The 26,935-nt window shown below is 52.4% G+C and overlaps 2 protein-coding genes across 8 annotated transcripts in view; both read left to right on the top strand.

Moving 5' to 3' along the window:
• Positions 1–17,508, top strand: FOXJ1 (forkhead box J1; the record flags this gene model as incomplete). The annotated part of the gene is made up of 8 exons (XM_080629251.1): positions 1–96; positions 1,671–1,865; positions 1,929–1,981; positions 3,062–3,635; positions 6,099–6,890; positions 7,359–7,366; positions 15,457–15,698; positions 17,249–17,508. The coding sequence occupies 8 exons, from the start codon at positions 1–3 to the stop codon at positions 17,506–17,508; spliced, it is 2,220 nt and encodes a 739-aa protein (XP_080485377.1).
• EXOC7 (exocyst complex component 7) overlaps positions 17,453–26,935 on the top strand; it is a 23,260-nt gene continuing 13,777 nt past the window's right edge. For 2 of the 7 annotated variants that reach the window (XM_080629215.1, XM_080629219.1), the window contains exons 1-7: positions 17,454–17,621; positions 18,362–18,427; positions 19,656–19,840; positions 20,450–20,555; positions 21,784–22,006; positions 23,127–23,294; positions 24,331–24,342. In XM_080629215.1, the coding sequence (XP_080485341.1) occupies positions 17,562–17,621; positions 18,362–18,427; positions 19,656–19,840; positions 20,450–20,555; positions 21,784–22,006; positions 23,127–23,294; positions 24,331–24,342 (820 nt within the window). In that variant the 5' untranslated portion in view covers positions 17,454–17,561. Of the gene's footprint in view, positions 17,622–18,361; positions 18,428–19,655; positions 19,841–20,449; positions 20,556–21,783; positions 22,007–23,126; positions 23,295–24,330; positions 24,343–26,935 lie in introns of all 7 variants that reach the window. The other 5 variants (XM_080629218.1, XM_080629216.1, XM_080629217.1 and 2 more) reach the window with 5 other exon arrangements.

The raw sequence follows: 26,935 nt of genomic DNA on the forward strand, positions 1-26,935 counted from the left end.
ATGGATGAGGACATCCAGAGGAGACTTTTCCTGGAGGAGAAGAGCTGCGTCCTCCTGCATGAGAAACCCTCCAGTGCTGGGGAGGAAAACTGCAAGGTGAGGAGGGCTGTAAGGGGGGTTAGAATGTGGTTTTAGTGGAGGGGGTGATGCATGATGGGGAATAATAGAATCATGGAATGGTTTGGGTTGGAAGGAACCTTAAACCCCATCCAGTTCCAACCCCCTGCCATGGGCAGGGACACCTTCCACTTGGTTGCTCCAAGCTCCATGCAACCTGGCCTTGAACACTGCCAGGGATGGGGCAGCCACAGCTTCTCTGGGCACCCTGTGCCAGCGCCTCAGCACCCTCACAGGGAAGAGCTTCTGCCTTACATCTAACCTGAACTTCCCCTGTTTCAGTTTGAGCCCATCACCCCCTGTCCTGTCGCTACAGGCCCTGTTGAACATCCCTCTCCAGCATCTTTGTAGCCCCTTTCAGACACTGGAAGCTGCTCTGAGGTCTCCACACAGCTTCTCTTCTCCAGGCTGAACAGCCTCAATGTTCTCACTCTGTCTCCATACAGGAGGTGCTCCAGCCCCTGCTCATCCTTGTGGCCTCCTCTGGACTTTCTTCAGCAGTTCCGTGTCCTTGTTATGGAAGCACCTTGCAGCTGCTGGGGAGGGCTTGAGGTGGCCAGATCCTGCAAAGGGAGAGGAAGAGAAATGAGGCCTGTGGGGCTGTGCCCGAGCTGCTCAGGAAAGCCCTTGGACTCTGCCTTAGGGAGCATTCCTGCAGGAGCAGGTCTTGCTCCTGGAGGAGCTGACTTGTCCAGAGGGCAGGACCCTGAGCTTTGGGGGGGATGTTTGCTGGATATTCACTTGTGGAAAAGTGAAACAGAAATTTCCACTCCCCTGGGAGCTGCCTCCTCCACCGGGGGTGGGCAGCAGCAGAGGGGAATCTGGAGAGAGGGTCTGACACCCGCCTGCCCCAAAGCTTGTCCTGCCCAAATCCTTGGGGGTCCTGGCAGGAAAACCACTTGATGTACACACGCTTCAGCCCTCGAGAGTGAGTCTGGCTGCTCCCAAACCCCCTTTTCCTGTGGACAGACACAGGATGGGCCTTTAAACCTCCGCAAGTCCCCCCGAGCTCCCCACCTCTCAAAGAGCAGAGCCTTGTGCTGTGAGGGGGAAACAAACTTCCCAAACAGGCTTCTCTTGGGATCCATGGCTGCTCCCTTCCCCCTTGGTCAGAGAGGGGGTTCCTCACTGGGATCCTTTGGGCTGACAGGGGAGAGAACACACAGATTTCTTATAGAAGCATATAGCTGTAATAATTTAAACTACTAAAGGGGGCCCCCTCCCTTTAATCTGGGGGGCTGCCAGCCCCTGTCAGCTTTGTCCTCATCTCTGTGGACTCCTTCAGGGGTCAGAAGCAGGATGGGGGCACAGACAGGAGGAAAAGGGATGGGGCTGCCCCTCTGCCAAGCCGAGGGGGGTGGCCCGGATACAGGTTTGGGGTGTGCTGGTGCTTTGCTGGGGTGCGGTGGAGCCCCCCAGCATCCCTGGGTACCACAGACCTGCCCATCTCCAAACTGCGAGCATCCCCAGCCCGGCCTCTGGCCCCTAAATGCCCAAATCTCAACCTAAAGCGGCAGGTCCCCTCCGGCTCCCCATGACAACGCGGGGACCAGTGGCAGGCCCGGAAGCTGTTTACGGGGCGGAGCGTCACCGTGACAACGGGTGAAGCCTTTCGGAGCAGCTACTTAACGGCAGCCCCCGGGAAGCCGGGAAATCACGGCGGAACGGCGGGCAGGGCCCGCACCGCCACCGGGCGGGACAGCGGGACCCGCATCTCCCCCCCGCCGCATCCCGGCAGCGCAGCTCCGGTTTTCTTTATTTTTGTGTTATTTTCTCCTCTGTTTTTCCTGTTTTCCCCCGATTTTCCCCAGCGCTTTTTGCTCTCCCGTGAACTTCGGAAGCTGCGGGGACATCGCCGGGCCGGGTAAGGGCTGCGGCAGCTGCGGGGCTGCGGGCGGGGCAGCGCAGCGCGGGGGGAGCGCCCGCGGGTGCGGTAGGTTTGCACAGGGGGGTGTGCGTGTCTCTGTGCGTGTCTCTGGGTGTGCTTATCGTCCTGGTTTTTACTTTCATTTCCATCCCTTTTACACCCCTCAACACACGCACCGCAACGAGCATCTCCGGTCCCCCTCACCCCGCCGCGGGCGCCAGGGCTCGGGGGGGCGGGGACACTGGGACCGGAGCATCCCAACCCGCAACCGTTGCCCCCTGAGCCTTAGTTCGGGATTGGAGGGGGAGCCCGTCCGTTTGGAACGAGGCCGGTGTTCCATTGTCCCCGCCCCCCCCGCCCCGCGTCCTGTCCCGCGCGCCCCGCGGCCGTTGAGCAGAACGGGGTTCGAACCGTTCTGAGCGCGGTGCGGTCGCGCCGCTGCGGGTCACACGGGAGAGTTTCCTCGCCTCAAAACCTCAGGATTTCTGGGGTTCCAGCCCAGCAGTGAAACCAGACACTTCATCTGCTGCCCCAGGAACAACCGGCGCTTGAATCTACCGGCTGTTCTGAGTGAGGGTGTGCTTGGGGGAGCGTTCCAGGGGGGGGTTTGGAAGACCAGGGGAAGGGAGCGAGCAGAAACAGCCCAAACCCGAGGGATGCTGCTGGTGGTGGTGGGGATGGGGAATTGAAGCTGTTTTGTCGAGGGGTTGGACCTTTAGGTTTTGTCCTGCTGGGGGCAGTGGGAAAAGCATCCTTCCTTTGAGGGATGGAGTTCGGTTGTTTAAAGGGGGGTGTGGGTGTTATTTATTTATTTATTTAGATGTGTTCTTCAGGCCAAAACTGGTGCTGGGACACCCGGATTGGGGCATGCTGGGGGTGGTGGGGTGGTGCAGCAGTTTGAGGGACCTTCCCCGAGGTTCAGGGCTGCTGAAGCACCGCAGGGGAGTTGACGTGGCTCCAGCATGCAGCACCCTGGGGATGGGGCTCAGCCAGCAGCACCCAGAGCACCCAGGCCCCAGTGCCAGAGAGTGGCTGCACCTCGGGGAGTCTCCAACTCTCTCCCTGTTGTTGCTGCAGGATCTGCCCCATCTCCTCCCTTCTGTACCTGCACACCCCGAAAATGCAAAACCCAGCACAGAATCAAGGCATCGCTGACGTGTGGTCCAAACGCGTGCGGGAGAGGAGGGAGAGAATGCAGAAGGGCACCTTGAAAGAGTTTGATGACCAGGATGACAGCCTGACCAGCCTCATGTGGCTGCAGGACTTCTCCATCACCAGTGCTAGCATGGGAAAGTCCTCCTGCTGCCCCACTGGGCCAGACTCCCATGACTATCAGAAGATCCCCAGCTTTGCTGCCCCATGCTCACCCCTGGCCGCTGACCCAGCTTGCATGGGCATGCCCCACACCCCCTGCAAGCCCATCTCTTCATCCACCTCGAGGACAGCACACACCACCGTGGCCATGAACCCTCAGCTCATGGAGGACATCGACTACAAGACCAACCCGCACGTCAAGCCACCCTACTCCTATGCTACCCTCATCTGCATGGCAATGGAAGCCAGCGAGAAGCCCAAGATCACCCTTGCTGCCATCTACAAGTGGATTACTGACAACTTCTGCTACTTCAGACATGCTGATCCCACCTGGCAGGTAGGAGATTTGGAGACCTCTTGCCCTGTGCCCTCTGCTTGCAGGGCTGAAGAGGGCTTTTCACAGCCTTCACCATGCAAGGCAAGGTCCCACTGGGATGCTGGATCCCACTGGGAGGACAGCTGGTGGGGAAGGGCTGTAATAGGGGCACAGAAATGCCACAATCATGAGGGCAGCAGAGGGAAGGAGTCATTACAGGGGAGAGCCCAGGGCCGTCTTGGGAGCAGGGAGGTACCTGCTAGTCCCTGCGACTCCTCTTGGCTTTGGCGTGAAGATATCTCTGTCCCTGACTCCACCTTTCAGGGTTCTTGTGGGGTCCTGAGTCTCTTGGGGCTGAACACATGTGAAGTCACCAGGGTGAGTATCTCTGGGTGCTGAGGACCAGGAGTAGCAGAAGGATGGAGAAGACCCTTGGGGAGATGCTGCTTGCTGGATAAATCCATCCTTGAGGAGGTTCAGAGCAGAAGTGCTGCTGCTTTCCAAGCAGGGCAGGTCTCCTGTCCATCACTGTAAGGGAAGCCCAAGAGAGGTCAAACAGGGCTGCTAGCTAGCACCAGCGTGTCCCCAGGGGGTAGAGGACAGCCCCTGGGCTCCCCAGCTTTAGGGACAGCCTGAAGCACAGGGGCTTTCGCAGCTACCTTGGCTCACTGCCTTCCTGTGTCGCAAGAGGGGACCTCCGGCATGTGTGGTTTGTAGGATGTGGCAGGGCAGGAGGGACCTGGTGGCTTGTCCCTCTGCTTGGGTTATTCCCAGCCCAAATCCAGTGTGCCAGCGATCCTGGCAGAGGTGCTACCCAGGCAGGCCTGGGCAAACCAGCCCACCTTGTCCTCAGGCAGGGGGGTCTCCAGCAGCTCTTGAAGGCCACCATGGAGAAGGGTCCCTCTCCAGGGCCACCCCAACCTCTCCTGAGCTGGGGGGACGCGCAGGAGGAGGAGCTGTGCCAATGTGTTGACTTGCTCTTGTGAACCCATGGATAAATACCCCAGTTTTAATTAAATGTGTTGATGAATAAAAGAAAGAAGGTTTCCAATCCCTGCCCAGAGGTGCGGGGGGGGGCACAGCACTGCTGCGGGCAGGAATGACAACTATGCTAACTGGGCAGGAGGGCTGGAGGGGGTTTGGGATGGGGAGGGGAGATGGGGAGCAGGGAATTCAGTCTGTGAGTCTCTGAGCCTTGTAAAACTCAGTTAAGCTGTAAATCTGGAGTTACCAGCCTGGATTGTTTCAGGATGTCTGTGTCCTGCTGCTGCTTTCTTCTTTTTCCCTTTTCTTTATTTTCCTTCTTTTATTTTTCCTTTATTCTTCCCTTATTCTTTCTTATTTTCCTTTTCTCTTCCCTTTCTTTCTGAGGCTCTCTTCTCTTCTCTTCTCATTCTCTCTCCCAATTCCTGTACTGAAGACAGCCTGGAAAGGTCATGCCACCCATCCTCCGGGGGGAGATGGATCTATTCCTGTGGGAGCTGAGTGCTTTGGAGAGGAGCCAACACACCCGAGGAGCTTCAGCCCAGAGGAGGGTTTTGTTGTGTGTGTGTGTGTGTGTGTGTTTTTCACCAGCTCCAAGCATTCAAGCCTTGTTTTTCCTCCTCGGCACTACGGATTATGGGTGAATAAGCATAAAGATATCCAGGCAACATTAGGGGGGAAAAAACCCTCTACCATATCCAATCTCTTAATACAGTCTTGGCTTTGTGGAGCCAAATGCAGGGTTATTTACCCAATAACTGAGTTCCCTTCCTGATTCTTCGCATCACTCCAGGCGCATTCAGGGGTTCAGAACAGCTCAACAGGAACAGAAATTTCTCTATTTCTTTTTTATTCTCATTTTTGACCCTCCCTCAGCTCATTTGAGCCGTGGCTGATGAAGATGCAGTGATTCCCCATCAGCTTCCTTGGTTTACCTGCCTGGTGCTTAGTTTTTGGCCAAATATTTTCCCCTCAACACTAGCAATAGGCCCAAAAGAACTGGGGAATGGAAGGAAGGCCCTGACGATGCCATCCCCCATGGGGCTGCCATGTGTTGCCACTTGTCATGGGGCTGTGGACACATTGGTGTAAAGACCCTCCTCTTCTTCCTTAGCTGTGAAGGAGGACCCTTAGCTCCATGCCTAGAGCAAGTCTGGCCAGTTTCTCCCAGTGCTCTGCATGATCCAAAGCCCCATGGCCTCAGTCTATAGCCAAGGAGGGTTGCCCAAATGCTTCTTGTTGGTTGGCAAGACCCAGCCTGAACCCCTTGGCTCTTGCCACCTCTGGTTGGGTTAGACAGGAGACAAGAACACTGCTGGGGACTCAGGGGAGTTTCTGCTGGGCATGTAGCCCAGGATGTCCTGATGTTGCTGATTCTGTCTTCTTTTCCTCCAAGGTCCTTGCTGAAAACACATTTGTCCACCCATCTCCCCATGCAGGTAGGTGCTGGGGCAGCTGACCAGCATTCAGCCTTGGCTTTCTTTCTCTTTTTGGCTCTAGAACTCTATCCGGCACAACCTCTCCTTGAACAAGTGCTTCATCAAGGTGCCTCGGGAGAAGGGTGAACCAGGGAAAGGGGGGTTTTGGAAGCTGGACCCCCAGTACGCCGACCGGCTCAAGAATGGTACCTTCAAGAAGCGGAAAGTGCCCCCAGTGCAGATCCACCCGGCCTTCACCAAAGCCACCCAGCAGGATCCACCACATACCACCAGCTCATCCTCTTTGGTTTGCACCTCCAATAACATCCTCAACGTCAACATGGAGTCGCAGCAGCTGCTGAAGGAGTTTGAAGAACTTACCGAGAGCCAGAACACGAATCCAGTAGATGACAAAATGGGGTGCAAGCGCAAGAAACCGCTGCCCAACCGAACGGCCAAGGTAGCTCGTGTTTCCAGCTCTCCCTTGTTGACCCAGGAGGAGCAGACGGAGCTGGGGTCCCTCAAAGGTGACTTTGACTGGTCAGCCATCTTTAACACCAACCTGAATGAAAACTTCTCAGCTTTTGAAAATCTGGAGCTCCCACCTCCAATCGGCCCCATCATAGGTGATGTGGACCTGGAGGCACACGGCCACATCGACTGTCCCCAGGGGCAGGAGCAGGTCCTCACCGAATCCAACCAAACCAATCCAGACCTGGATGAAGCCTTGGTGGCTGCAGCTTTTCTGGAGAACCCCTGGGATGAAGGCACAAACGACTGCCTCTCCAACTGTGTCAACATTGACCAGCTCTTTGAAGCCTATGACGCCTCTTTGCCAGCAGAGGAGGGCGACTGGAGCAGCCTCACGTCCCTTGTATAAGACACCAGTCCCCATTTAAAGCCCATGCAGACCTTGTGCTCCCCCCCCCCCCCCCCCAAATGCTGCTGGGACTTAAAGGGACAACATTTTCTAGAGACAGACACATCCACAGTGACTTTTGCCACCTTTTAAGATTACACATAAAAACATCTGGGGGAGGAGGGACAAACCACCGTCACAAGAACTGTTTGGTATATCTTTAAAGGACACATCAAGTCACTAATTTGTGAGTTTCCTCAAGAGAAGAATTATAACAGTACTTATTTTTTTACTTTTAAAGGAAGAAATGTGAATTATCATTTGGTTTTATCCATAGAAATGGACATCTGTTCCTTCAGGGCTAAAGAAGAAGCACCTGCTAAATCCCACCCAAGACATGAGATTCCTGGTGGCTTAGGACTTGATAGAATAAGTGCAATTTCCTTACTTTTTTTCGCTCTCTGTTTCTCTTCCCTTGTTCAGGGTAGTTGGTAGGTACAGTATGATCATTAGCAGCCAATAGATGTCCCTTATGGCTTCTGGAGTTCAAGCTCCCTCCTGACTTGTGCCTAGGGAAGAAGAAAAGGTTTATCAATTCACCAAGTCTGCCTCTTTAGATGGTTTTATATTATCTATTATATATTATATATTCAAAGAAACCTATATTTTTAGCACTAGAATTTCTTCCTAGTGGGGGGATAGGGAAAATACAGTTTTGGGGTTGGTTTATATTATCATTGTTTAAAGGCTTGTTCTGTAAACCAGCACTATAGGAGGGAGGATTCCTGCAGCAGCAGCAACATGGCAAGGAGCCAGGAATTGGTCTTGGCAGGAGCAGAGCAGGATGCTCCCAGAACTGGCTTTTGCCATTTTTGCACCCCAAATCCTTGCTGTGGTTTTTGAGGGGTCTAAATCACCATGAACCCTTTCTGCCTTTCACCCCTTTCTGCTTTTTTGCTTCAAGACTGTTGCTTTCCACTTCTGCTCATCCATCAGGCTCCGAGTGGCTGATGATGGACCCCAGTTAAGGCTGTGCCATAAGGAAACACCATGGCATGGCCATTGATTGGTGGCAACGGGGTCACTCCACATTCAATGCTCCCAGGTGTGACCAAGGAGGAAAGAAATCCACATCCAGCCTCCATCCAGGAGCTCAGACTGTGTGTGCAGCAGGCTGTGGCGATGGCAGGGGAAATGAAGTCACATCCGTCTGGGAGAGCTATTGGGATTGACACCAACAAGCTCTGTGCAGTGAGAATGTGGCAGGTATCTGCAAATGAACATTTCAGGAGCGAAGCCAAATGCTGTTGGAACTTGACTTGAAGCTCTCAAGAACTGGATTCTTCACCTCTCCTTCACTGTAGGTTTAGAGTTAAGGGTAGCCTTTAGGTAGGAGGAAGTAGGAGTTGCAGTTTTAGTGGTGTGTAATAGGCTTCTATAGAATTGGAAGATTGGAAAGAGTTTCTTTTTTTGTTACTAAAGCACTTAGGACCTTTCATGGGAGCAATAAGATTTAGCAAGAGTAGAGCTGTAGTGTAAGAATCAATAAACAAGCCTTTCAAACAACAACCAGATCACCCTTGGACTGATTTCCACCCAAATTTGGGGAGAGGGTTGGAGCTGTGGAGGTGAGAGCACAAGTCAAGTCCTGCATCCTCCTGGGTATAAAGAACTGACATCTTCAGCTCACCCAAGCAGCGGGGCTGGGGCTGCTGCTCTGCCCGGGTACCAGGGGCTGAAGGCTCGTGGGGGTCTTTGGGGGCCAGTGTAGATGCTTCTACGTGTATTGGTGATGCTTCTCTTTTTATCTCTTGTTTTATACTTTCCTGTTTGGGGGCCTCTATCTTGATGCCGAAGAACTGCAGAGATGTGTGTGCAATTGAACCTTTTTCATGGAAAGTTCTTTACAAATTAAAACAAAAAAGAAAGAAATTTTGAGAAGAAAAAACCCTTTTGTCTCCTTGATTCCCTCCTCCTCTGCCTGACCCTCTCCTAGAGGAAGGGGACATCTCACCAGCCCAGCCCTGGTTGCACACCCACCAGTACATGGGTGCTATCATCCCCCTTCATGGCAGCACAGCAATTCCCTGTGGGGAAACTGAGGCACAAACCACCACCTGTGTGGCAATGGGTACCCAGTGCTCGTGCTGCACGTGGGTGAACAAGTCCTGGGAGCTGCTCCTACCCCCTGGAGCACCCTCCCCTGCAGATGACATAGTATGGGTACCTGGCCCTTACTTCCCAGGGAAACGGTGGAATCATCATCCCTGGAAGTGTTCACACACCGTGTAGATGAGGCCCTCAGTGCCATGGGTTAGTGGTGGCCTTGGCAGTGATGGGGAATGGTTGGACCGGATGAGCTTAAAGGGCTTTTCCAGCCTGGTTGATTCCACGATTCTCTGATTATCCCTCTGCTTGTGCCATGTCCTCACCTGGCCCTAAAGACACCCTGAGAACCACATGTGACTTCGGAGCCCTCCTGGGTGCAGGGTGGTGAGAGGAGCTGCACAGAAGCCACAGGAACAGCCCAGCCCTCCTGAGGCCAATTACACCAAGGAGCAGTTGGGCTCTGCCAAAGCAGGGAGGAAAAGCAGCACACACTCAGCACCCAGCCTGGGCTGGGCAGGATGGGGCAGCTGGGGGTGCAGGCATGGGGAGTCCCATGGGGAAGGCAGCTTGGCTTGGGGATGTGGGGCTGATACAAGGCCACAGGGGCCAGGCTGTAGGTACCCCTACAGCTGTGGGGCAGTGCTGCCATATGGGATGGGAGGAGAAGGGGAATCTGGAAAAGGGGGGTCTGGCCCCCACTTGGTGGCTGCCCAGTTCCCACTGTCACATCTGAGCATCTCCAGAGGCAAGGATCCCCCTCCAGATTCTGTCTGGGGCTCATCCAGCTTGATGGTTCACTCCAGGATGTTCCACCCCTCTTGCACAGGGGACACAGCATGTGAGGAGCATCCTATGACCTCCCATTGACCTGCTGGATCCCATTGGCACCAGGCCCAGCAGCAGTGAGCCCTATGGCAGCCCCTGTGCGCTGCAGTCATCACAGCTGCTCCCAATCCAGCCAATCTCAGCCCAAAATAAGGGCCGAGGCAGAGGCAAATCTGGCTTCTATGTGCTGTCTGCTGAAAGAGCAGGATGTAGCTCTGGGATGAGGTAGGATTATCCTTGTAGGAGACAGATTTGATATATGGGGGAGGGGAGGAATTTTGGAAGCACATCTGGACTCTCAGCTTGAGAACACTGGGGACCATGAACCCCTAAAGGTAAAAAGGAATTCCCTGTGCTGGCTTCTCCTCCTCTCAGCTCCCTGTTGGTAGCACTGAGGGAGCTGCTCCCTCCTTCCCCTCAGTAGTGGTGGCACTGGCAGGGCTGCAGAAACCTGGCAGCACCCTTGGTCCACTTCTTTATCTGGTTTTGCCAAGCACAACTGTGTAGTTTCTGTTGTAAACCCCCTGGAAGAAGAGGAGCCCCCAGCACCCCTCCCATCCCCCCTGTGCCAGGGGACTGGAAATCACCACCCTGCCAGGAGAAAATATTCCAGCCTGCCGGAGCCAGTCGAGGGCTTTAAAGCGAGAAAGGGTGAATATAAAGGAGGCACCAGGCGAGGCCTGAAACAACCTCGTTTTGTTCAGCTTCTGAAAGCAACAAAACCAATTGGAACGTGAAGGTTTGCTTTCAGGGAGCTGGTTTGGTGTGGGGGTGATGCTGCAAGCAGCAGGCAGGAGGTGCAGCTCTGGGGTGGGAGCACTGGGGCAGGCAGAACACCACGCTGCTGCCCGCACAAAGCCTGTGCATGCTGGGCTGGAGCCTCGTGCCAAGAGAGAGGTCGGGCCCTGGCCTGCCCGGGCTTGCCAGTGGCAGCGGGGCTGCTCCAGCCCTGCCCCAGTGCATCCAGCACCGAAGGGATGGGCTGGGGACCCCCGAGCTGCTGGTGTCCCCCGTGCTCTGTGTGTGTGAAGTGAAAACCCAGAGCCTTTGGGGGCATCCCACCACCAGCACCCACCAAAGCAGGTCTGAAGCACCCAGCTCCAAATCCTCCCTGCAGCCTCCACAGCTCCTTCCTAGCCCGTTATTAAACCCAGGGCAATTATTCCTTTATTATTTCTTTCTGCTATTCCCGCAGCCATTCCCTCCTCCATCCATCATCCCTTCCCGATGGGCAAACATTGCCACCTCAACCCAATCTCCCGTTCACAGTGAGGGAGAAAAATATACACATAAGCCCTTCTTTTCTCTCCTTTTCTTGCCGGGTCTTTCTTTGCTGTGCATTGAGTGTGGGGCTGGCCCAGAGCCTTCTGGCAAGAGCTGCCTTTCACTTGCTAATCATCCTAAATATTGAAAATCAACCCCAGAATCAACAGCTCCAAGACTGGGGCCATCTCTGCTCTGTTTGGAAATGCAAATCTCGCTGCTTTTGTTTTCCTTATGTGGGTTTGGTGCTGGCTTTGAGCAGGTCACAGCTCACAGGTTCTTCTTCCACCCCCAGATTTCTCTTTTTATATTATTATTATTATTTCCCCCCTTATCCCCCCCTTCAACAGGAAAAATTCAGCCTGTTGTAACATTTTAGCCTGGGATGGCTGGAGGAGTGAGGGGGGAGAAGGGGGAGATGGGATGGAGAAGAGGAGGGAATGGACTCGCCTTGCATAGCAATGAATGAACCTCTGAAGTTTGGGAGAAAGCAGGTTCCCAAATGTGCTTCTAGGAGCTCACATGGATGAGAAATCTCGTGGGTGCTGCACTTGGGCAGGGAGCTCCATCCTTGGTACAGCAGGCCCCTGGAGGGGACGGGGATGGCTTCAAGGCAGGGATAAGGACAGCTCAGGGGCTCCCTGCCCCTTCTACACTGATTTTTATGGGGTCTATATCTGAGGGGATGGAGGTACCAGAGCAAATCCTACACAGGCTGCACCGGGCCCAGGGCTGGACCCCGATGTCTTTGCCAGGATGGATGACACTGGATGTAAACACCTTTCTGCAGGTTCACAGGGGCTCCGGGAAAGGGGGTTTGAGAACACAGAGGGGACAAAGCCCCTGTTCTGTTTTTCCAGCAGTGCCCTGGGACTGGTGGTAGAGCTTGGTGGGACCAGGATGGCTTGGATGGCTTACAGCATCCTGGTAGGGAAGCTGAGGCAGAGCAAGGCAGTTGTGCAGTTGAGCCCAGATGCTGATTACCTGGGCAGCACTTTCGGAGCACGCTTGCACCCTCATGTTTTCCATCATGTTTTTGGGCCATGCACGCTGTGGCACAGAGGATCCCATTCAGCAAAGCTCAGTTGGCCTCCGGGGATGGGTCAGTCTGGTGCCAGTGGCCGTTCCTGGCGGTGGGGCTGGCACAATGCACGGGCAGGTCAGGGCTTGCCCTGCTGGGGGAGTGCCGGCGGCACCCGAGCCACTGTGGTGTGCTGCCCTTCCTCCTCCTCCTCCTCCTCATCATCGCTGCCACCTCCCCAAGTGTGTGCCCGCATAGGGGGCTACAGCCCCACAGTGCTCCTGCTCCTCCAGCCCAGCCCATGCCACACAAGGCAGCCCCCATGGGCAGGGAGTCACATCCAGCCCTGCGGTGCAGGGGCTGAGCTGCCGGGGCAGTGCCAGCATTGCCTCTTCCACTGGGAAAGCACATCATGCCGAGGTGGAAACTTGGCCCGTTTGCAAACAGGCACCGGGGCCACTGGGAGCTCTTCACAAAGGCTGGTTTCAGGTGATTGATTGCTAGGTTTGGAGGGTTGGGACCAGCCCATGGTCTCAGCACAGAGAAACTTGCTTTAGGAATACAAAGCAAACATCCTCCTTTGGTGTCAGACTCCAGCAAATGGGCCCTAAACCCCAACAAGGTGCAAGCAGGGGCAGGCTGCACCCTGTAGACACAGCTCACCCACGGGTGCTGCTGTGGGCAGCAAAGGCAGCACAAGGCTGAGCATCCCCCATCTGGAAAATGGCCCAAATAGCATAAATATCTCATCCCAAATATCCAAAGGTTATGGATGGGTCTAGCCAGGCTGAGCAGTGTGGGGATGTCGTGAATCCCACGGGATGCTCCCATCCTGTGCAAAGAGGGAGCTGGCACAGGCAGCGTGGAGGCTCAGGGGCATTACAAGAGGCGGGTGTTGACCTAGAAATGGGAAAGAATTTGGCCTGGCATCGTGCTGGAGGGCAGTGTGCCAGCCTGGAAGCATGGCTTCACAATGGAATGGCACTCCTTTTCCCTGTGCCTGGCTGGGAGGCGACTGCCTTCTGTCCTGGGAGCTCTGTGGGCATTCTGACTGGTATCGAGGGGTGGGATGCTCGTGCTGAGCATTGCTGGGGAGTTGTTTCAGCTCCCACCCAGCACAGGGTCAGTGGCGATTCTCAACTGGGGAATCACAGAATCATGGAATAGTTTAGGCTGGAAAGCTCAAAGGTCATCTAGTCCAACCCCTCTGCAATGAGCAGGGGCATGGTGCGGGGGGGAGCAGACCTGCTGGGGGGAGCAATCCTCCATCCTGGCAGTGTTTGGTTATGAGACACATTAACAAGCAGGAATGTGCAAACAGCCAAAGGTCAGAGCTGCACAAGGGTGATGCGGCTGCCGTGTTTCCAGCCCCTTGGCAGTGCAGCAGGCGAAGGCAAGAGCCCTCCCTGCTGTGGGCAGAGGGGGTAGCAGAGGAGGGCTCCCAATGCATGGGGCTCATTGGCACTCCTCGACGGAGCTGAGACGCAGCCCTGCATGGCCCCCGTCCCATCACATGAGGAGATGCACAACCAGCACTGACTCACATGGCAAACACCCCCCTTCCTTCCTCAGCAACAGCATAGGCAGAAAGACAGCATCACCCCAGCCTCACCCCAGCACACGAAACCAGCCCTCCTGGTGAACACACACACATCCCACTCATCCCACACCCTGCTGGGACCCTCAGCTCCTGCTCTAGGGAGGAGAGAAAGGCTTGGCCGTGTGCTGGTGGTACTGTGCTGGGCCCCAGGATGTGCCAGCTCCTTGGTGGCCCTCGGCTGGAGCAGGGAGTCTCTCCCTGTTCCTCCCACTCTGCAGAGCACTAAGTAAACAAGGAAACCTCCTTAATCCTGGTCATTCACTACAATAAGCCATTTTGAGCTGGCTGTGCAGGCAGCTATCAGAGCACACGGGAGGGTTTCCCAGCAGGACCTTAATTCCCTCTGCAAATAAACTGGAGGGAAGGAGAGCACAGCTTGTGTCTGGGATAGATGAGGGCTTGGGGTGACTTTTGGGGCCAGTCTTCAAAGGGCTGATCCCCACAAACCCCCTTTCTGCAAGGAACAGAGGATCACTGAGGGATTTCCCATTACGCCATTGCTTGGGCGCTGTTTCAGTGCAACTGCTGCCATGTCACATCCCTTCTCTGAAGCAGTGGGGCTGGAATGGTCCTCAGTGCCACACGGAAGGGCTGGGAAGCTGCAGGAGCCCAAATAACAGCTTTTGTCCCACATGGACCTGGTTTTTCCGAGAGCCGTGCTCATCCAATGTTCCAGACCCATGTCAGGATCAAAGCACAGCATGGAGATGTTATCAGGGAGGCAAAGTCCTGTGGTGGATTTGGTTCCTGCCTCATGCCTTCAAGCTTATGGGCACGGATACAGCCAGGCTGCATGCCTGGGTGCATCCCATGCCCTGTCTGTGCACACTGGCTCCTGCTTTCAGGGTCTCCCCCATTTTAACCCCACCTGGAAGGGAACGCTGGGGACTCCTCAGCCAGCTTAGAGCTCCTTGGTTTAGTATCTGAAGATTAATGTGCCTGAAGATTAATCTCCTTCTCTATCCAGCTGACCTAAGGGGGGCCAGAACAGGCTGGCTCTGGGGAGGAGGTGAGGGCAGTGACACCGGCGATGGTGTTCCCACAGCCCGGGATGGCCCTTCAGCCCATAATGAAAGTGGTGTAATTTTATGTTAATCCCAGCTCTTCCATACTCTGATCCCTCAGCAAATGCAAAGCCCTTTCCCGAAGCTCCTGGCTGTATTAATCTTGTTTTGCCCTCGCTGGCTGACTCGCAGGAGGCTCCCATGGCTCTGGGAGCGCTGCTGCCCTATGGTGTCTCTACTGTCCCCTCCAGGCAGGATTAACCCCACTGGTGGGAGGCAAGGGCAGTAAGAATTCCTTTTGGGTTTTTTTGCACTAAAATGACTATTTTCTAAGCAGAACTGTTCCTGGGGTCAGCAGTACTGAGCCACAGCGCAGGGGACAGCAAGCCCCTGCTCTGAGAGCTACTATGCACTGAGTTTAGCTGGATCTTGTCAAGGTTACACCTTTTTGAATGACCTTCACTAAGAGGGTGGTGAGGCACTGGAGCAGGCTGGATAGGGCCTGGAGCAACCTGGTCTAATGGAAGGTGTCACTGTGGCAGGGGCTTGGAACTGGATGAGCTTTAAGGTCTCTTCCAACCCAAACCACACTGTGATTTCATGATCTTCACCACCAGAAAGGTTACCAATAGAAATGTGGATCTGGGGAATATACGGGTCTTCCCAGGCACTGGAAGCCAACCCCTGAGCAGGCAAAGCCCAGCCCCTCTCTGCCTCAGTTTCCCCACCTGTAAAGCAGGTGAATTCTCTTTTCTGCAGCCTCTGGGTGACCAACGCCCTGAACACGCTGTCCTTGGGGAGAAGCAAGAGTCACGTCCCCACCAGCAGGAGCCACTTCCTCATGCCTGTGGTGGTGAAAACTCCCGTTGCTGAACAACAGGGCCATGACGTTCGAACCCTCCACACCCCCGAGGTGCTGGGCTCCCAACTGATCCTGTGCCTGGGGTTTATGGAGCCCTGGGACCAGCTTTGCTTGCCAAAAGGGACTCGGGGGCTCTCTTGTTAGTGCAGTGAAGCACTGAACACTGCACTGAGGGTGCAATCCTTATTCAGCTTTCCTCCTCTATACCTGTGCTGACAGTGAGCACATCCACGTGGATGAAAATCCCTTCTCTGGGAAGAAAAAGAGGCTTTTCCTGCCTGTTCTGTCCTGTGGAGAAGGAAGCAGAGGGTGACTTGCATTCCTCCACGCCACTGCTGAGTCACCAGATCTGTCTTTCACCCTCCATGAAAAGCAATTCCTCCGGGGCCAGCCAGGACTGGCGGTTTGCAGGGCGGGAAGCAGCACTCCGGCGGGAAGGCAGCGGGAATGGGACTGGGATTGTCTCAGAACTGCTATTCCACTGGAGAAACAGCCAGCCATGGGCTTAGTCCTGGCTGTACTTTACACCCTTTTGCCCTGTATTCTAACACACATTCAAACTGCAGCATTCCTATCCTTTCTGTTTCATTTTGCCAGGAATATCCCCTGCTGCTTTGAGTCTCTTGAGCAGCAAGCCAGGATTTTTCTGCTGCTCCCCCTTGGATGTGGCATTGCACCTCACTCTGCAGCTGGGACATGGGCTGGGTGCTGCTATTCAAGCTCCCCTCTTTGCTCTGAGGGCTCAGTCGCCCCACGAAGGAGTGAAGGAGCCTTTTTTTGCTGGAGATAGACAGTTACTGAGGGGAAGCACACAGAATCATTCCCCAGGCTCAGTGAGGGGAGGTTTCCTTTTGGCTCTGGCTGCCCTTTAGAATGATGAGGTGAGGGTTAGCATGGATTGCTCTGCTGGACAGGGAAAATAACCTTCCCAATCACACCAGCCCAGTGGGGAAAAGCTCCAGAGGCGCTGGGCACTGACCCTGCACAGGGATCTTCTCTCTTGTACCCACAGGACAAGATCCCTTCTAGCAGCTGTCCCCACAAACCACGAGCAGGCAATGTCACACACTGAAAACACATCACCCTTGCTGTGCATGGCCCCTTGCAGCAGCCAGAGAACAGCTGTTTGCAGCATGATAAGGTGAGTTACGAAGCTGATGAACAAAAGAGGCTCTTCAGGCTGTTTCGGCTCCTTTCCAGAGCCTGGCGTGGTTTGACGCGGGGAAGATGGATGGGAACATGCTGGTCCCTGTGCATTGCAGGAGCTTTGCCTCAGAGCAGCACAACATGGCGAGAGGCTGGGACTGTTTGCGCTGATAAAACCAGCTCCCTGCTCCCAGTTGGAAGTGGTTTATGAGGAAGCAGAGCTCTATAACTGCCTGGGTGCGTGACAAAGCTGCCCTCGCCACCCATGCTGCAGGAGCGAGAAGATGGCTGCCTCCCTGAGGCAGGTGGCCTTTCTTGCTGTTAAACGGCTGCAGGACAGAGGTAAAGCAACCTGCAAACGCCTGTGTGTCTGTAATTCAGATTAATTTCATTTCCTTGGGCCCAAATCTCTATGATCTTCTCCACAGCTTGCTTCTCCCTCAAGCTGTGTGGCAGAGTGGCCTTTGCGTGGTCACCTCAGCAAGGGTGGCTCTCAAAGCTGGGTGGCTCTGGGGCTCCCTCCGGACCCCGTGTGCTGTGCAGCCATCGCTCACCATCGCTATGCTTGGAGGGGCTGGCTCTCGAGTACCCCCCCGGACCCGACATCATACTATGGCGGCGCAGCCCTCCCGCCACTCCCAAGATGGCCGCAGCAAGGGGCACTGCGCATGCGCCTGGTCGTTGCTAGGGTCCGGATCGTTCCGGCCCCTCCTCAAGGCGGGCCCAGCGGCAGATGGCGGCCGGCCCCGCCGCGCAGGCGCAAGGCGGGCGTCGCCGCTCTCAAGATGGCGGCCCTGCAGTGAAAGAGGGCGGAAGAGGCTGTGAGTAGCGGTAGCGGGTGGTGGAGCGCGGCAGGATGATCCCCACCGAGGAGGTGTCGGCCCGCAGGAGGGAGATTGAGTTCAAGCTCAAGCAGGTGGGACTGGCGCCTCGATGTGCTGCAGGCCCGCCTGGAGCCTGCGCCCGCGCTCGCTCTCGCGCTCGTAGCCCCAGCGCGTTGCTCATGAGACGGGCCTGGGAGCGACCCGGGATCCCCTTAGAGCCTGGTCACCCCCTCCGGGCCTGGCAGCATCCTAGGGCGCTTTAGGGCTTTGGTTGTCTGGGCTATCTCTACCCCACCTCTTCGGACCTGTGGCAGCTCTCTTAGGGCCTGGTGGTCTCTTGGAGCTCTCTCTTCAGGTCCTCAGATCCAGCCTGAGGCCAGCCCTTGCAGGCTTCTGTTCTTCCCCTATGCTTGGGCTTTCGTGGCTTGAAAACAGCCCTTGGTGATTGCTTTGCATTGGCCACTTGAGTTCATGGCTGCGCATGGGATTTGGGTGATGCCTGTGCAGCCACTGTGTTGTGCTATGGCAGGGAAATGTGTGCTCTCAATAGGTGTGCCTCTGTGGTAAAGGTGTTAGTTTTATCTTGTGCTGTGACTTTAGTGTGCTAAGGCTCGTGGTGTTGAAGGGAAACAAGTAATCCATGAAAGCCTGACTCATTATGTTGTGTGTCTCTCACCTTGGGTCAGTTGCCCAGATTCCTGTTAAGAGGTGGGTGGCCTCAGCATCAGACCAGGCATGGTTTGCTGGGACATGGAAAACCCTTCATGTGATGTTGAGTGACTTAAATGCTTGGTGTTCAGAATTGAAGAGTATTTTTTCATCCTACTGGCAGGAAGAATTAACTCTGTCCTTCATCAAAGATAGCCTTGAGAAGAGTGACCAGCTCACAAAAAACATGGTAAGTTGGTCCTTGAAATTCAGCCCTAATGTTGGGCCTGGGTTTACTCTTTTACTCTTTATTTGGTGAAACTGTGTTCAAGGCTGTCACTGTGCCCATCTGAGGAGTGCAAAGTAATGAACCACTTGCTTTGCATCTATGTTGTGCACTTCAGTGCCTGGGCAAAAGGGGAGGACTGATCATAGCATCGTTTGGGTTGGAAAGGACCTTAAGATCATCTAGTTCCAATCCCCTGCCATGGGCAGGGACACCTCACACTAAACCATGCCACCCAAGGCTCTGCCCAGTCTGGCCTTAAACACTGCCAGGAATGGAGCATTTACCACTTGCGACTTGATGAATGCTTCAGTCCTAAGCTTCTCTCCTGTTTAGGTGAGGGCTCAAATGAGCTGTTGGCCTAGTCTCTTTATGATCTGTTCCTCTTGGGAGGAGGAGGTATTAATAGACCTCAGACTAGTTTGTGCAGCAGCATCATGTTGTTGCTTCATAAAGTCAGGTCTTGTTTGGAGTTTTATTTTGGGAGTGTTCTGTTGAACAGGTAGAAAGTAATTATTGTGCTCTCATGGCTTGGTAGCCCTCAGCTGCTACACTATGTCCAGTTTTGGGCTATAAGAAGGTCATAAAGGCATCACTAGAGAAGTGTGGAAAACGTAACATAAGAGTGAATTTTGAAGGAGTTGCATTTTGGCCAACAAAGATGACAGTAAGGCACCCTTTATGAGCTTACTATGGTTTAAAAGCAGTATCACAGTCCCCTTTAAGAAACAAATGTCTATGATGGATAAGAAAGTTTTTGCTCTACTGGTACTGTGCCTTTATGTTGTGCATCTCATCTGTGGGTCTCAGTGGTATGGGGCGAAGTGGCTGCTGGTTTATGTGGTTGTCCTTTTTACCTAGTGCTGCTCCAGGCTGTTCCTGTGGCTGTTTCTGCTGTCAAATGAACTTTTGCTTGCCCTTAGGATGTCCTGAAAAGTTATCTTCACACTTTGCAAACATTTGATTCAAGATTGGCCCATCTCTGTATGGCAGGTGATCTGTTTTGTGGTTGTGAATTGAAATTAGGACATAGAGGGATAAAAGAGCCAGCCTAAGGAGAAATCAATAGCAGAGCCCGAAAAGAGACACTGGAACCTGAAGGTCCCTGATTGCCCTGCTGTTAACTACTGCCCTACTATATGGATCCATGTGGAAGGATGTCCTCAGCTCTCATTCTTTCTTGGTGTTGTAGGTTGCTATTCTCTCCTCCTTTGAAAGTCGTTTAATGAAGCTGGAGAACTCCATCATCCCAGTCTATAAACAGACAGAGAACCTGCAGCGCTTGCAGGAGAATGTGGAGAAGACCCTGTCCTGCTTGGATCATGTCATCAGTTACTACCATGTGGCTAAGGACACAGAGAAGATCATAAAGGAAGGGTGAGTTGAGCAGCTAGATCTTGCTGGGGACCTTCATCCTCTTGAACTTTCAGGATGGAGGTAGGGGAGCTGGCTCCACACACTCATCAGAGGGTTCCTTGTACCCTTCCCACATGCTTTCTCTACCGTCAGACCATGGTGAAGCTGCTTGACTTGACCTTCCGCAATCCCCAAAGGGCAAAGTCTGCTCAGGCTTGACACTGGTGTCTCTTCCAGGTTTAGCAGACATGCTGCTATATGAAATCCATTAGCATTGGTGGCTTCTTTTTTTCCTCTGCTGTTTGCCCAAAGGTTCCTCCTGCACTACTGATGTTGTCACTGTATCCAGTTCTGGAGCCCGCTCTTTTGGTGGGTGTTGTGATGGCCCCTCACTGGGGTGGGAGAAGGCAAGGCTGAGAGTTGTGTGCTGCTCAGTTGTCAGTACCTCTGCACTTGCTGCATGGCTTTTATATTCTGCTGTGGCATTGAGTGGAGGCAAAAGGGAATCCCATGATGATCTCCTGGTGGAAGAAAAGGGAATTGAAATGTTGAATTTTGGTCTGATGCTTTCTTAATAACTTCATTCTTTGCTTCTTGGGGCATTGCTTTTACTTTTGGTTTTATTTTCAGCCCTACTGGGAGGCTGGAGGAATATTTGAATTGCATGGACAAAATCCAGAAGGCAGTGGAATACTTCCAGGACAACAATCCTGACAGCCCGGAGCTGAACCGTGTGGTAGGTCATGAGTTTGGAGCCTCGCATGAATGAGATAGGGACAGATGTAGCCCTGCTGCTAAGCCTTGTGCTGTGAGAGGCTCTCAGCCTTGCTGCTGGTGAAGAGGATGTTTGGGCACAGCTGAAGAAATGATTGTTTTGGGGTCTGATGAAGTCTGTCTACACTCGGCAGCATTTCTGCTTGTGGGGTTCTGCTGTCTGTGCATTGCACCAGTAGGACTTCTGAAAGCATGTCACAGAATCCTAGAATGGTTTGTGTTGGAAGGGACATGAAGATCATCCAGTTCCAACCCCTGCCACGGGCAGGGACACCTTCCACTAGAGCAGCTTGCTCCAAGCCCCTGTGTCCAACCTGGCCTTGAACACTGCCAGGGATGGGGCAACCACAGCTTCTCTGGGCACCCTGTGCCAGCGCCTCAGCACCTCACAGGGAAGAACTTCTGCCTTAGATCCAACCTGAACTTCCCCTGTTTCAGTTTGAACCCATCACCCCTTGTCCTGTCACTGCAGTCCCTAATAAAGAGTCCCTCTTTGCATCCTTGTAGCCCGCTTCAGATACTGGAAGCTGCTGTGACGTCTCCATGCAGCTTCTCTTCTCCAGGCTGAACAGCCTCAGTGTTCTCAGCCTGTCTTCATACGGGAGGTGCTTCAGCCCTGATCATCCTCGTGGCCGCCTCTGGACTTTCTTCAACAGCTTCATGTCCTTCTTAAAACTTGCACATGTGGTGGAGTTGATTTAACCTTTTCTCGAGTAGCTCTTCTTGGTCCTCCAACTTCTTGAGCAGAATGGGAGATGTGTCTAAATCCCACTTGAAGACTAAGCAATTCCCAAGCAGGTTTTTTAATTATTTAATTACCTTTAAAAGTCTCTTGCTTACAGATGTTGCTGGAGTTTGAACCATATGGTACTTGACAGTGGTCAGAAACACTGCAGGAAGTATGTTCTTATGCAGAAATAATTTGGATGCTGGAGAGGGACTCTTTATCAGGAACTGTAGCAATAGGATAAGTGGTGATGGGTTTAAACTGAAACAAGGGAAGTTCAGATTAGATATAAGAAAGAACTTCATGTGAGGCATCCCTACGCTAGATTAGACTGGGCAGGGGGTTGGAACTGGATGAGCTGTAGGGACCCTTCCAACCCAAGCCAGTCTGTGGTTCTGTGAAACATTCACGAGGGACTGATTACAGAATCTCTGTCCTGCTTGCTCCTTCTGTTTTGTGCCAGAAATCCCTCTTTGAGAGGGGCAAGGAGTCCCTGGAGTCAGAGTTCCGCAGCCTGATGACACGACACACCAAGCCAGTGCCACCCATCCTCATCCTGGACCTAATCAGTGGTGATGATGACATGGAGCCCCAGGAGGAGATGTTTCTGGAGCACCTCCCAGAGGGTGTCCTGCATGATATCATCCGCATTTCTGGATGGCTTGTGGAAAATGGCAGGAATCAAGGTTAGTGCTGCCTGGTATTCCCTGATAATGGTGTATTGGGAAATGCTCTCCAGCTACTTACAACGTGTGGTTGAGACCAGAAGTAGGGTGTTGAGGGCTGTGTGTAGCACTGCACAGCTTAGCTTGTAGATCAGCTATGAAGCCTCTGCTCAGGTGCTGCTGTGGTTAAGAAACCCCTAGGCACACTGCTGTTGGAAGCAGCACCAGCAAAACTAGCCTTGGTGGAACCTTTCAGGTGAGTAGTTCAGTCTTCTTTAAGTCACCTGAAGATCCCACTTTTTTACTGTCTTTGGAGTGCAACTGAAGTGATGGTTTATTAGTTACAAAATGATCTCCTGGGGGATATGATGAGAGGAAGAGCTGGATAAATAAAGCACAATTTATCTTAGTGCCTAGTCTGTCCTATAGCAGAAATCCATTTAACTTGCAACTGTAATGCCTCCTGATGGAGCTGCAGCTATCTAGTGCTCAGGTATTATTAATGTGCAAAACACTGGTCTCTTATTCCTGTCTGGGAACTCCTTTATTAACTTTTCATTTGGAAGTGATTGACTTTGTGGAATTGTTACAGGAAAACCTGTATTTCACGTACATGGAGCTCCTGGAATCACCCTCACCTCAGTCATTTACTTCAGAGTGGGGATTACTGTGCTTACCAAGTATGACAGACATCTTTAAAAGCTGCTTAAGAATTTGTCCATGATCAAAGGCACCTCAAACATGTATAGCATAGCTTGTCAGTCACTTTGTGTTCTGCTTTTAAGTGAACACCTCATTTAGTTCCTGAGCACTCTGAATCGTGAGAAGTGTGTAAAACCTCTTATCGTACAAACTGAGCCCTTCAGTTGACAGTGTCTTGCACAAATGTCTCCCATCAGCTCCACAGCTGATGTGCTCTTGTAGCAGTGCACAGACACAATGTGTGTGGTGGGAGGGCTGGAATGAATACTGCAGAGGAGGGAAGAAGTTGGTTTGGAAAGGCTCTGTGAGGGGAAAAACACTTCACACTTCCTTGGGGTCCCACATCAATGCTAATAAGCCCCCTTAGGGGCACAGAATGTTTCAGGAGAGGTTTAGTTTCCCATTTGCTTATAACCTTGTTTCTACCTTGTCTCTGTAGATTTCATGACAGTTTACTTCCAAATCCGCTCGGTCCAACTGGACCGCTCCATCAAGGGACTGAAGGACCATTTCCGTAAGAACAGCTCCTCCACGGGGGTTCCCTATTCCCCTGCCATCCAGAACAAAAGGAAGGACACTCCCACCAAGAAGCCAGTCAAGAGACCAGGTTAGTCCCTAAAGTGGGGGATCACTGCAGTGTGTATTCTCTTGTCTGGGTATGGAATGCCTTTCCTTTGCTGAGGTAGCCTCTGTGTCTAAAATGTGCTTCCAGGACCAGGAGCAGGGTTAAGATTCTGGAGGTGAGCACCTCTTCTCTGCCCTGGGTTCAGCCTCTTGATGACAGATGTTTTCTGTCTTGTTGTCAAGTCTTCAGAACTATTCTTTGGAGGAGAGTGGGGTTATACAGAGAGAGAAAAGGTCATTGCCTTAGCAATGGGGATGAGTAAAAAGAGACCTGAGAGGGCTCTAAGAGACTTATGATCTAAGAACACCTGTCCTCAGCCTTGGAATAGTGCTTATAGATTGTGCCATAGCAAAACATGAAACTCGGGTCTGATACAACACATCACATGAATCATTAGTTATGAATAAACTAGTGCTGGGAAACCAAGAACTGGTCAGGAGCTGAGATGGGGTCTAGGGAGGTGCCTACAGAAATGAGATCCAGAGTTTCCTGAATTTTGGAAGGGCTGCTAAAGGCTTTTGCCTCAGCCTGTCGTTGAAAGAGCCATGTCTGAGGCTGGTGGGTTGTTCCACCTCTCCAACGCATCATGGAGTTCTGCTGTGTGTTTTGCAGCTGGTAAAACCAGTCACTCCAGCTTTCTGGAGTGTGGAGCTGGAGTTCCCATCTCTGAAACGTGCCATCTAGTGGGAGCACAGCCAGAAGGAGGGTAGCAAAAGCTAATGTGTGCCTCCCACAGCAGCACAGTGAAGTTGTCCCTCTATGTGTCACAGCACCCTGTTTCCTCCTCTGTAATAATGATGAAAGTCAGGAAAGTCCATATTTATGTGGGTTTATATGGGCAATCCTCTCCCCACCCGCATATATTTTCCTGTGTTGTCCAAGTACTCTTTCTGGGTTTTGGCAAAATAACAAGCCATGTGGGTAGGGCCTGGGAATGGATGGGATGGGGAAAGGGAGGGAAAGAAATACCCATTTTAATTGTGTTGTGTTTATTTTTATAATCCTGATGTGAATGCAGTCCTCATCCCAGGTAACGTGTCTCTGTGTGTGTGTGCTGGCCCTGGGGCTCTTCACTTCTCTGTGTGGAGATGCTTTGCTGGGCTTCTTCTTGCTGAAGCAGAGGGTGTGCCTGGGATATTTGCAGAAGGAGGTCTGGGGAAGGTTGGGACAGCTGAAGATAAGCCCTCTGGTTGTTTAACTTCAATCCGTTCCCTTGCTGCTGTGCCCAGGAGCTGTTCCTGAAAGCTGGGGTGGGAGCTGCAGGTGGTGGGTAAAGTCAGGCTGAACTTCAGTGGAGTTTCTCTTGCCAGCAAAGAACCACCTGACCAGGGGATGTCTCTCTTGGTTTTCCTCTGGAGGTTGGCATGTGGTTACTTGAGTAAGAGTTTGCCATCAGTGTTTGGAGATCTGTAGAGGACAGTATCCTCCTGCTAAGGAGAACTGTGCTGCAGATGGCAGAAACCAGTGTTTAAAATTGCTCTTAAGCATGGTGACAGTCATTAGTGGCAGTAGCTCCTACCCAACAGCATGATTACCACAGGTAAAGACTGTTTCTGTGTGGTTCAGTAGCTCTCTCCTGGAAAGATGCCCCATGGGATATGTAGATGAGCCACTGGGATGTGGGTACTTCAGGCTTGGTCCGCAGTGCCCAGTTAACACCTGATGCTAAAGAGATCTCTGGGTTTTGATTGCTGTGAGGTCAACATGGTCAGTAAATATTTCTAAGCAGCCTGCCAAATGGTGACATCTCCCCTGTGCTCTGGGTAAATAGAGATGGAGGAGAGGGGTTTCATCGTGGGCAGATGGAAATAAAACCAAGCACTAGGCTATTTTATGAGTCTCAGATCTTGGGTGCTCACATAGAGAGTGCAGAAAGTACACGTTTGAGAGCACGAGCATTTGTCCCTACGAACAGGACTCCTCCAAAATGGATGCATTTGGGCATGGAATATTCCTTGTCATGATGAGTGTTTGTGCTGTAAATTTACCATGAGATGTTCACACCTTTTTGCCCAGTTTTGTTGAAGTTATTGAGGTGGGTCAGGTAGAAGGCAGAGAGCAGGTCTGGGTGCATTTAGAGAGCTGACAGTGACAGAGCACTTCAAGTCATCTGTTGGGGTATTGTTCATCTCAAGAAAACACTAGTGGCTAATTTGTCTCCAGTTTTCCATGAGCAAGGACAGACTGTAGCTCAAGGCCAGGGGTGGTTAAACCTCATGCACCAGCCATCTCTTATGGCTACTAAATTGTGCTTAATTGAAATGAAAAACTGAGGAAAAAAAAAATAGTCTTTGAGCAGAGATTTCCTGCAGTCCCATCCACTTTCAAGGACAGCTCTTGAGGTCTTTATCCTCTTTGCATTGGCACAGTGGCCCTCTTCATAGCAATATTCGTCTGGTGGGGTTTGATTCCCGTTTTTAGCCTGTGTTCAATCATGGAAGAAGAACTGGTTTCCTGTACTGTTGCTTCAGTAAATAAAGTTCTGCCAATTTGGGTTTCAGACAAGGGGATTTTCTCATGGCTTCACTCAGCAAGTTGATTTCCTTATTCCTGAAGGAAGAATATCCCAGTGCACACCCCAGCGCACACTTTAACCTATCGCAAGGGAAAAATAACAAACTAAATCTGATGTGCTATAACTTCTTATCCCACAAAGCACAAGAGAGCCTACAGCTAAAGGGCAGGTGGCGTATTAGGGAGAGGGTAACAAGGCAGAGACATCCCCTCCCTGTTCCCCAGGTACTATTGCTGTATTACAGAGAACTTGTTCCATATCCATGTGGTGTTTCAGAAGGTCTTCATCCCTCTATTGTGGTTTTATTTGTTGGTGTATCCTGTAGTATCTCCTGTTGTTACAGCAAGTAGTTGGAAACCTAGATGCTGGAGATGCTTCTAAAGCAGAGTTGTCTTCTCTTAAATGAAACTTGCCAAGTCGAGTTGAATTCATGGAGCAATCTGTGGGCTTGGTTTTTAGTAGTTTGCTATTTGAAACATCAGCATTGTATTCAGATTCTCAAATCAGCCTCCTGCAAACATATGCAGATCAAATATTGCTTCTTTGGGATGCCTGTAGACCCAGTAGTCTGTTCTTGGCTGGAGAGCAGCAGGTAGCTGGGAAGCTTTTCATTGCCAGGGAAGGATAGGGCCAGAAGATGCCAGCCTGACTGCCTGCAAGAAACAGAACAAGGAAGACTCTGCCTCATGTATGCCCAAACCCCATTTTAACAACTGGGCCACAGGAGCAAATATTTCAGATGGTTTTTGACTTTTGGGGGCTCTTTTTAAGCTATAGGGAGCCCTTTTCCAGTGTACCCAGGGCTCCCCTTTACCTAGGGCTCTAGTTTACCCAGCAGTGTGGTGCTACCTGAAAGCAGGCTGTGGAGTCTTTGTGTGGCAGAATAAAGAGCTTCCCACTTCCCATATTGATCGCTGCCTGGCTTGAATGTGATGTTTTCATTAGCAGCTGAAGCACAGTCCCATTTGGTTTGGAACTGCTTAATAGCGAAAACCAAACATGGAACAAAAGCTCGAATCTGTTAAAGCCTAATTACAGTGCTAAGAGAGCGAGATGGAGCAGCAGTGAAGGGATGCTTGGGAACAAACACAGGTAACTGTTGTGCAAA

Source organism: Psittacula echo (assembly GCF_963264785.1).
Source record: "Psittacula echo genome assembly, chromosome: 14".
NCBI lineage: Eukaryota > Metazoa > Chordata > Aves > Psittaciformes > Psittacidae > Psittacula > Psittacula echo.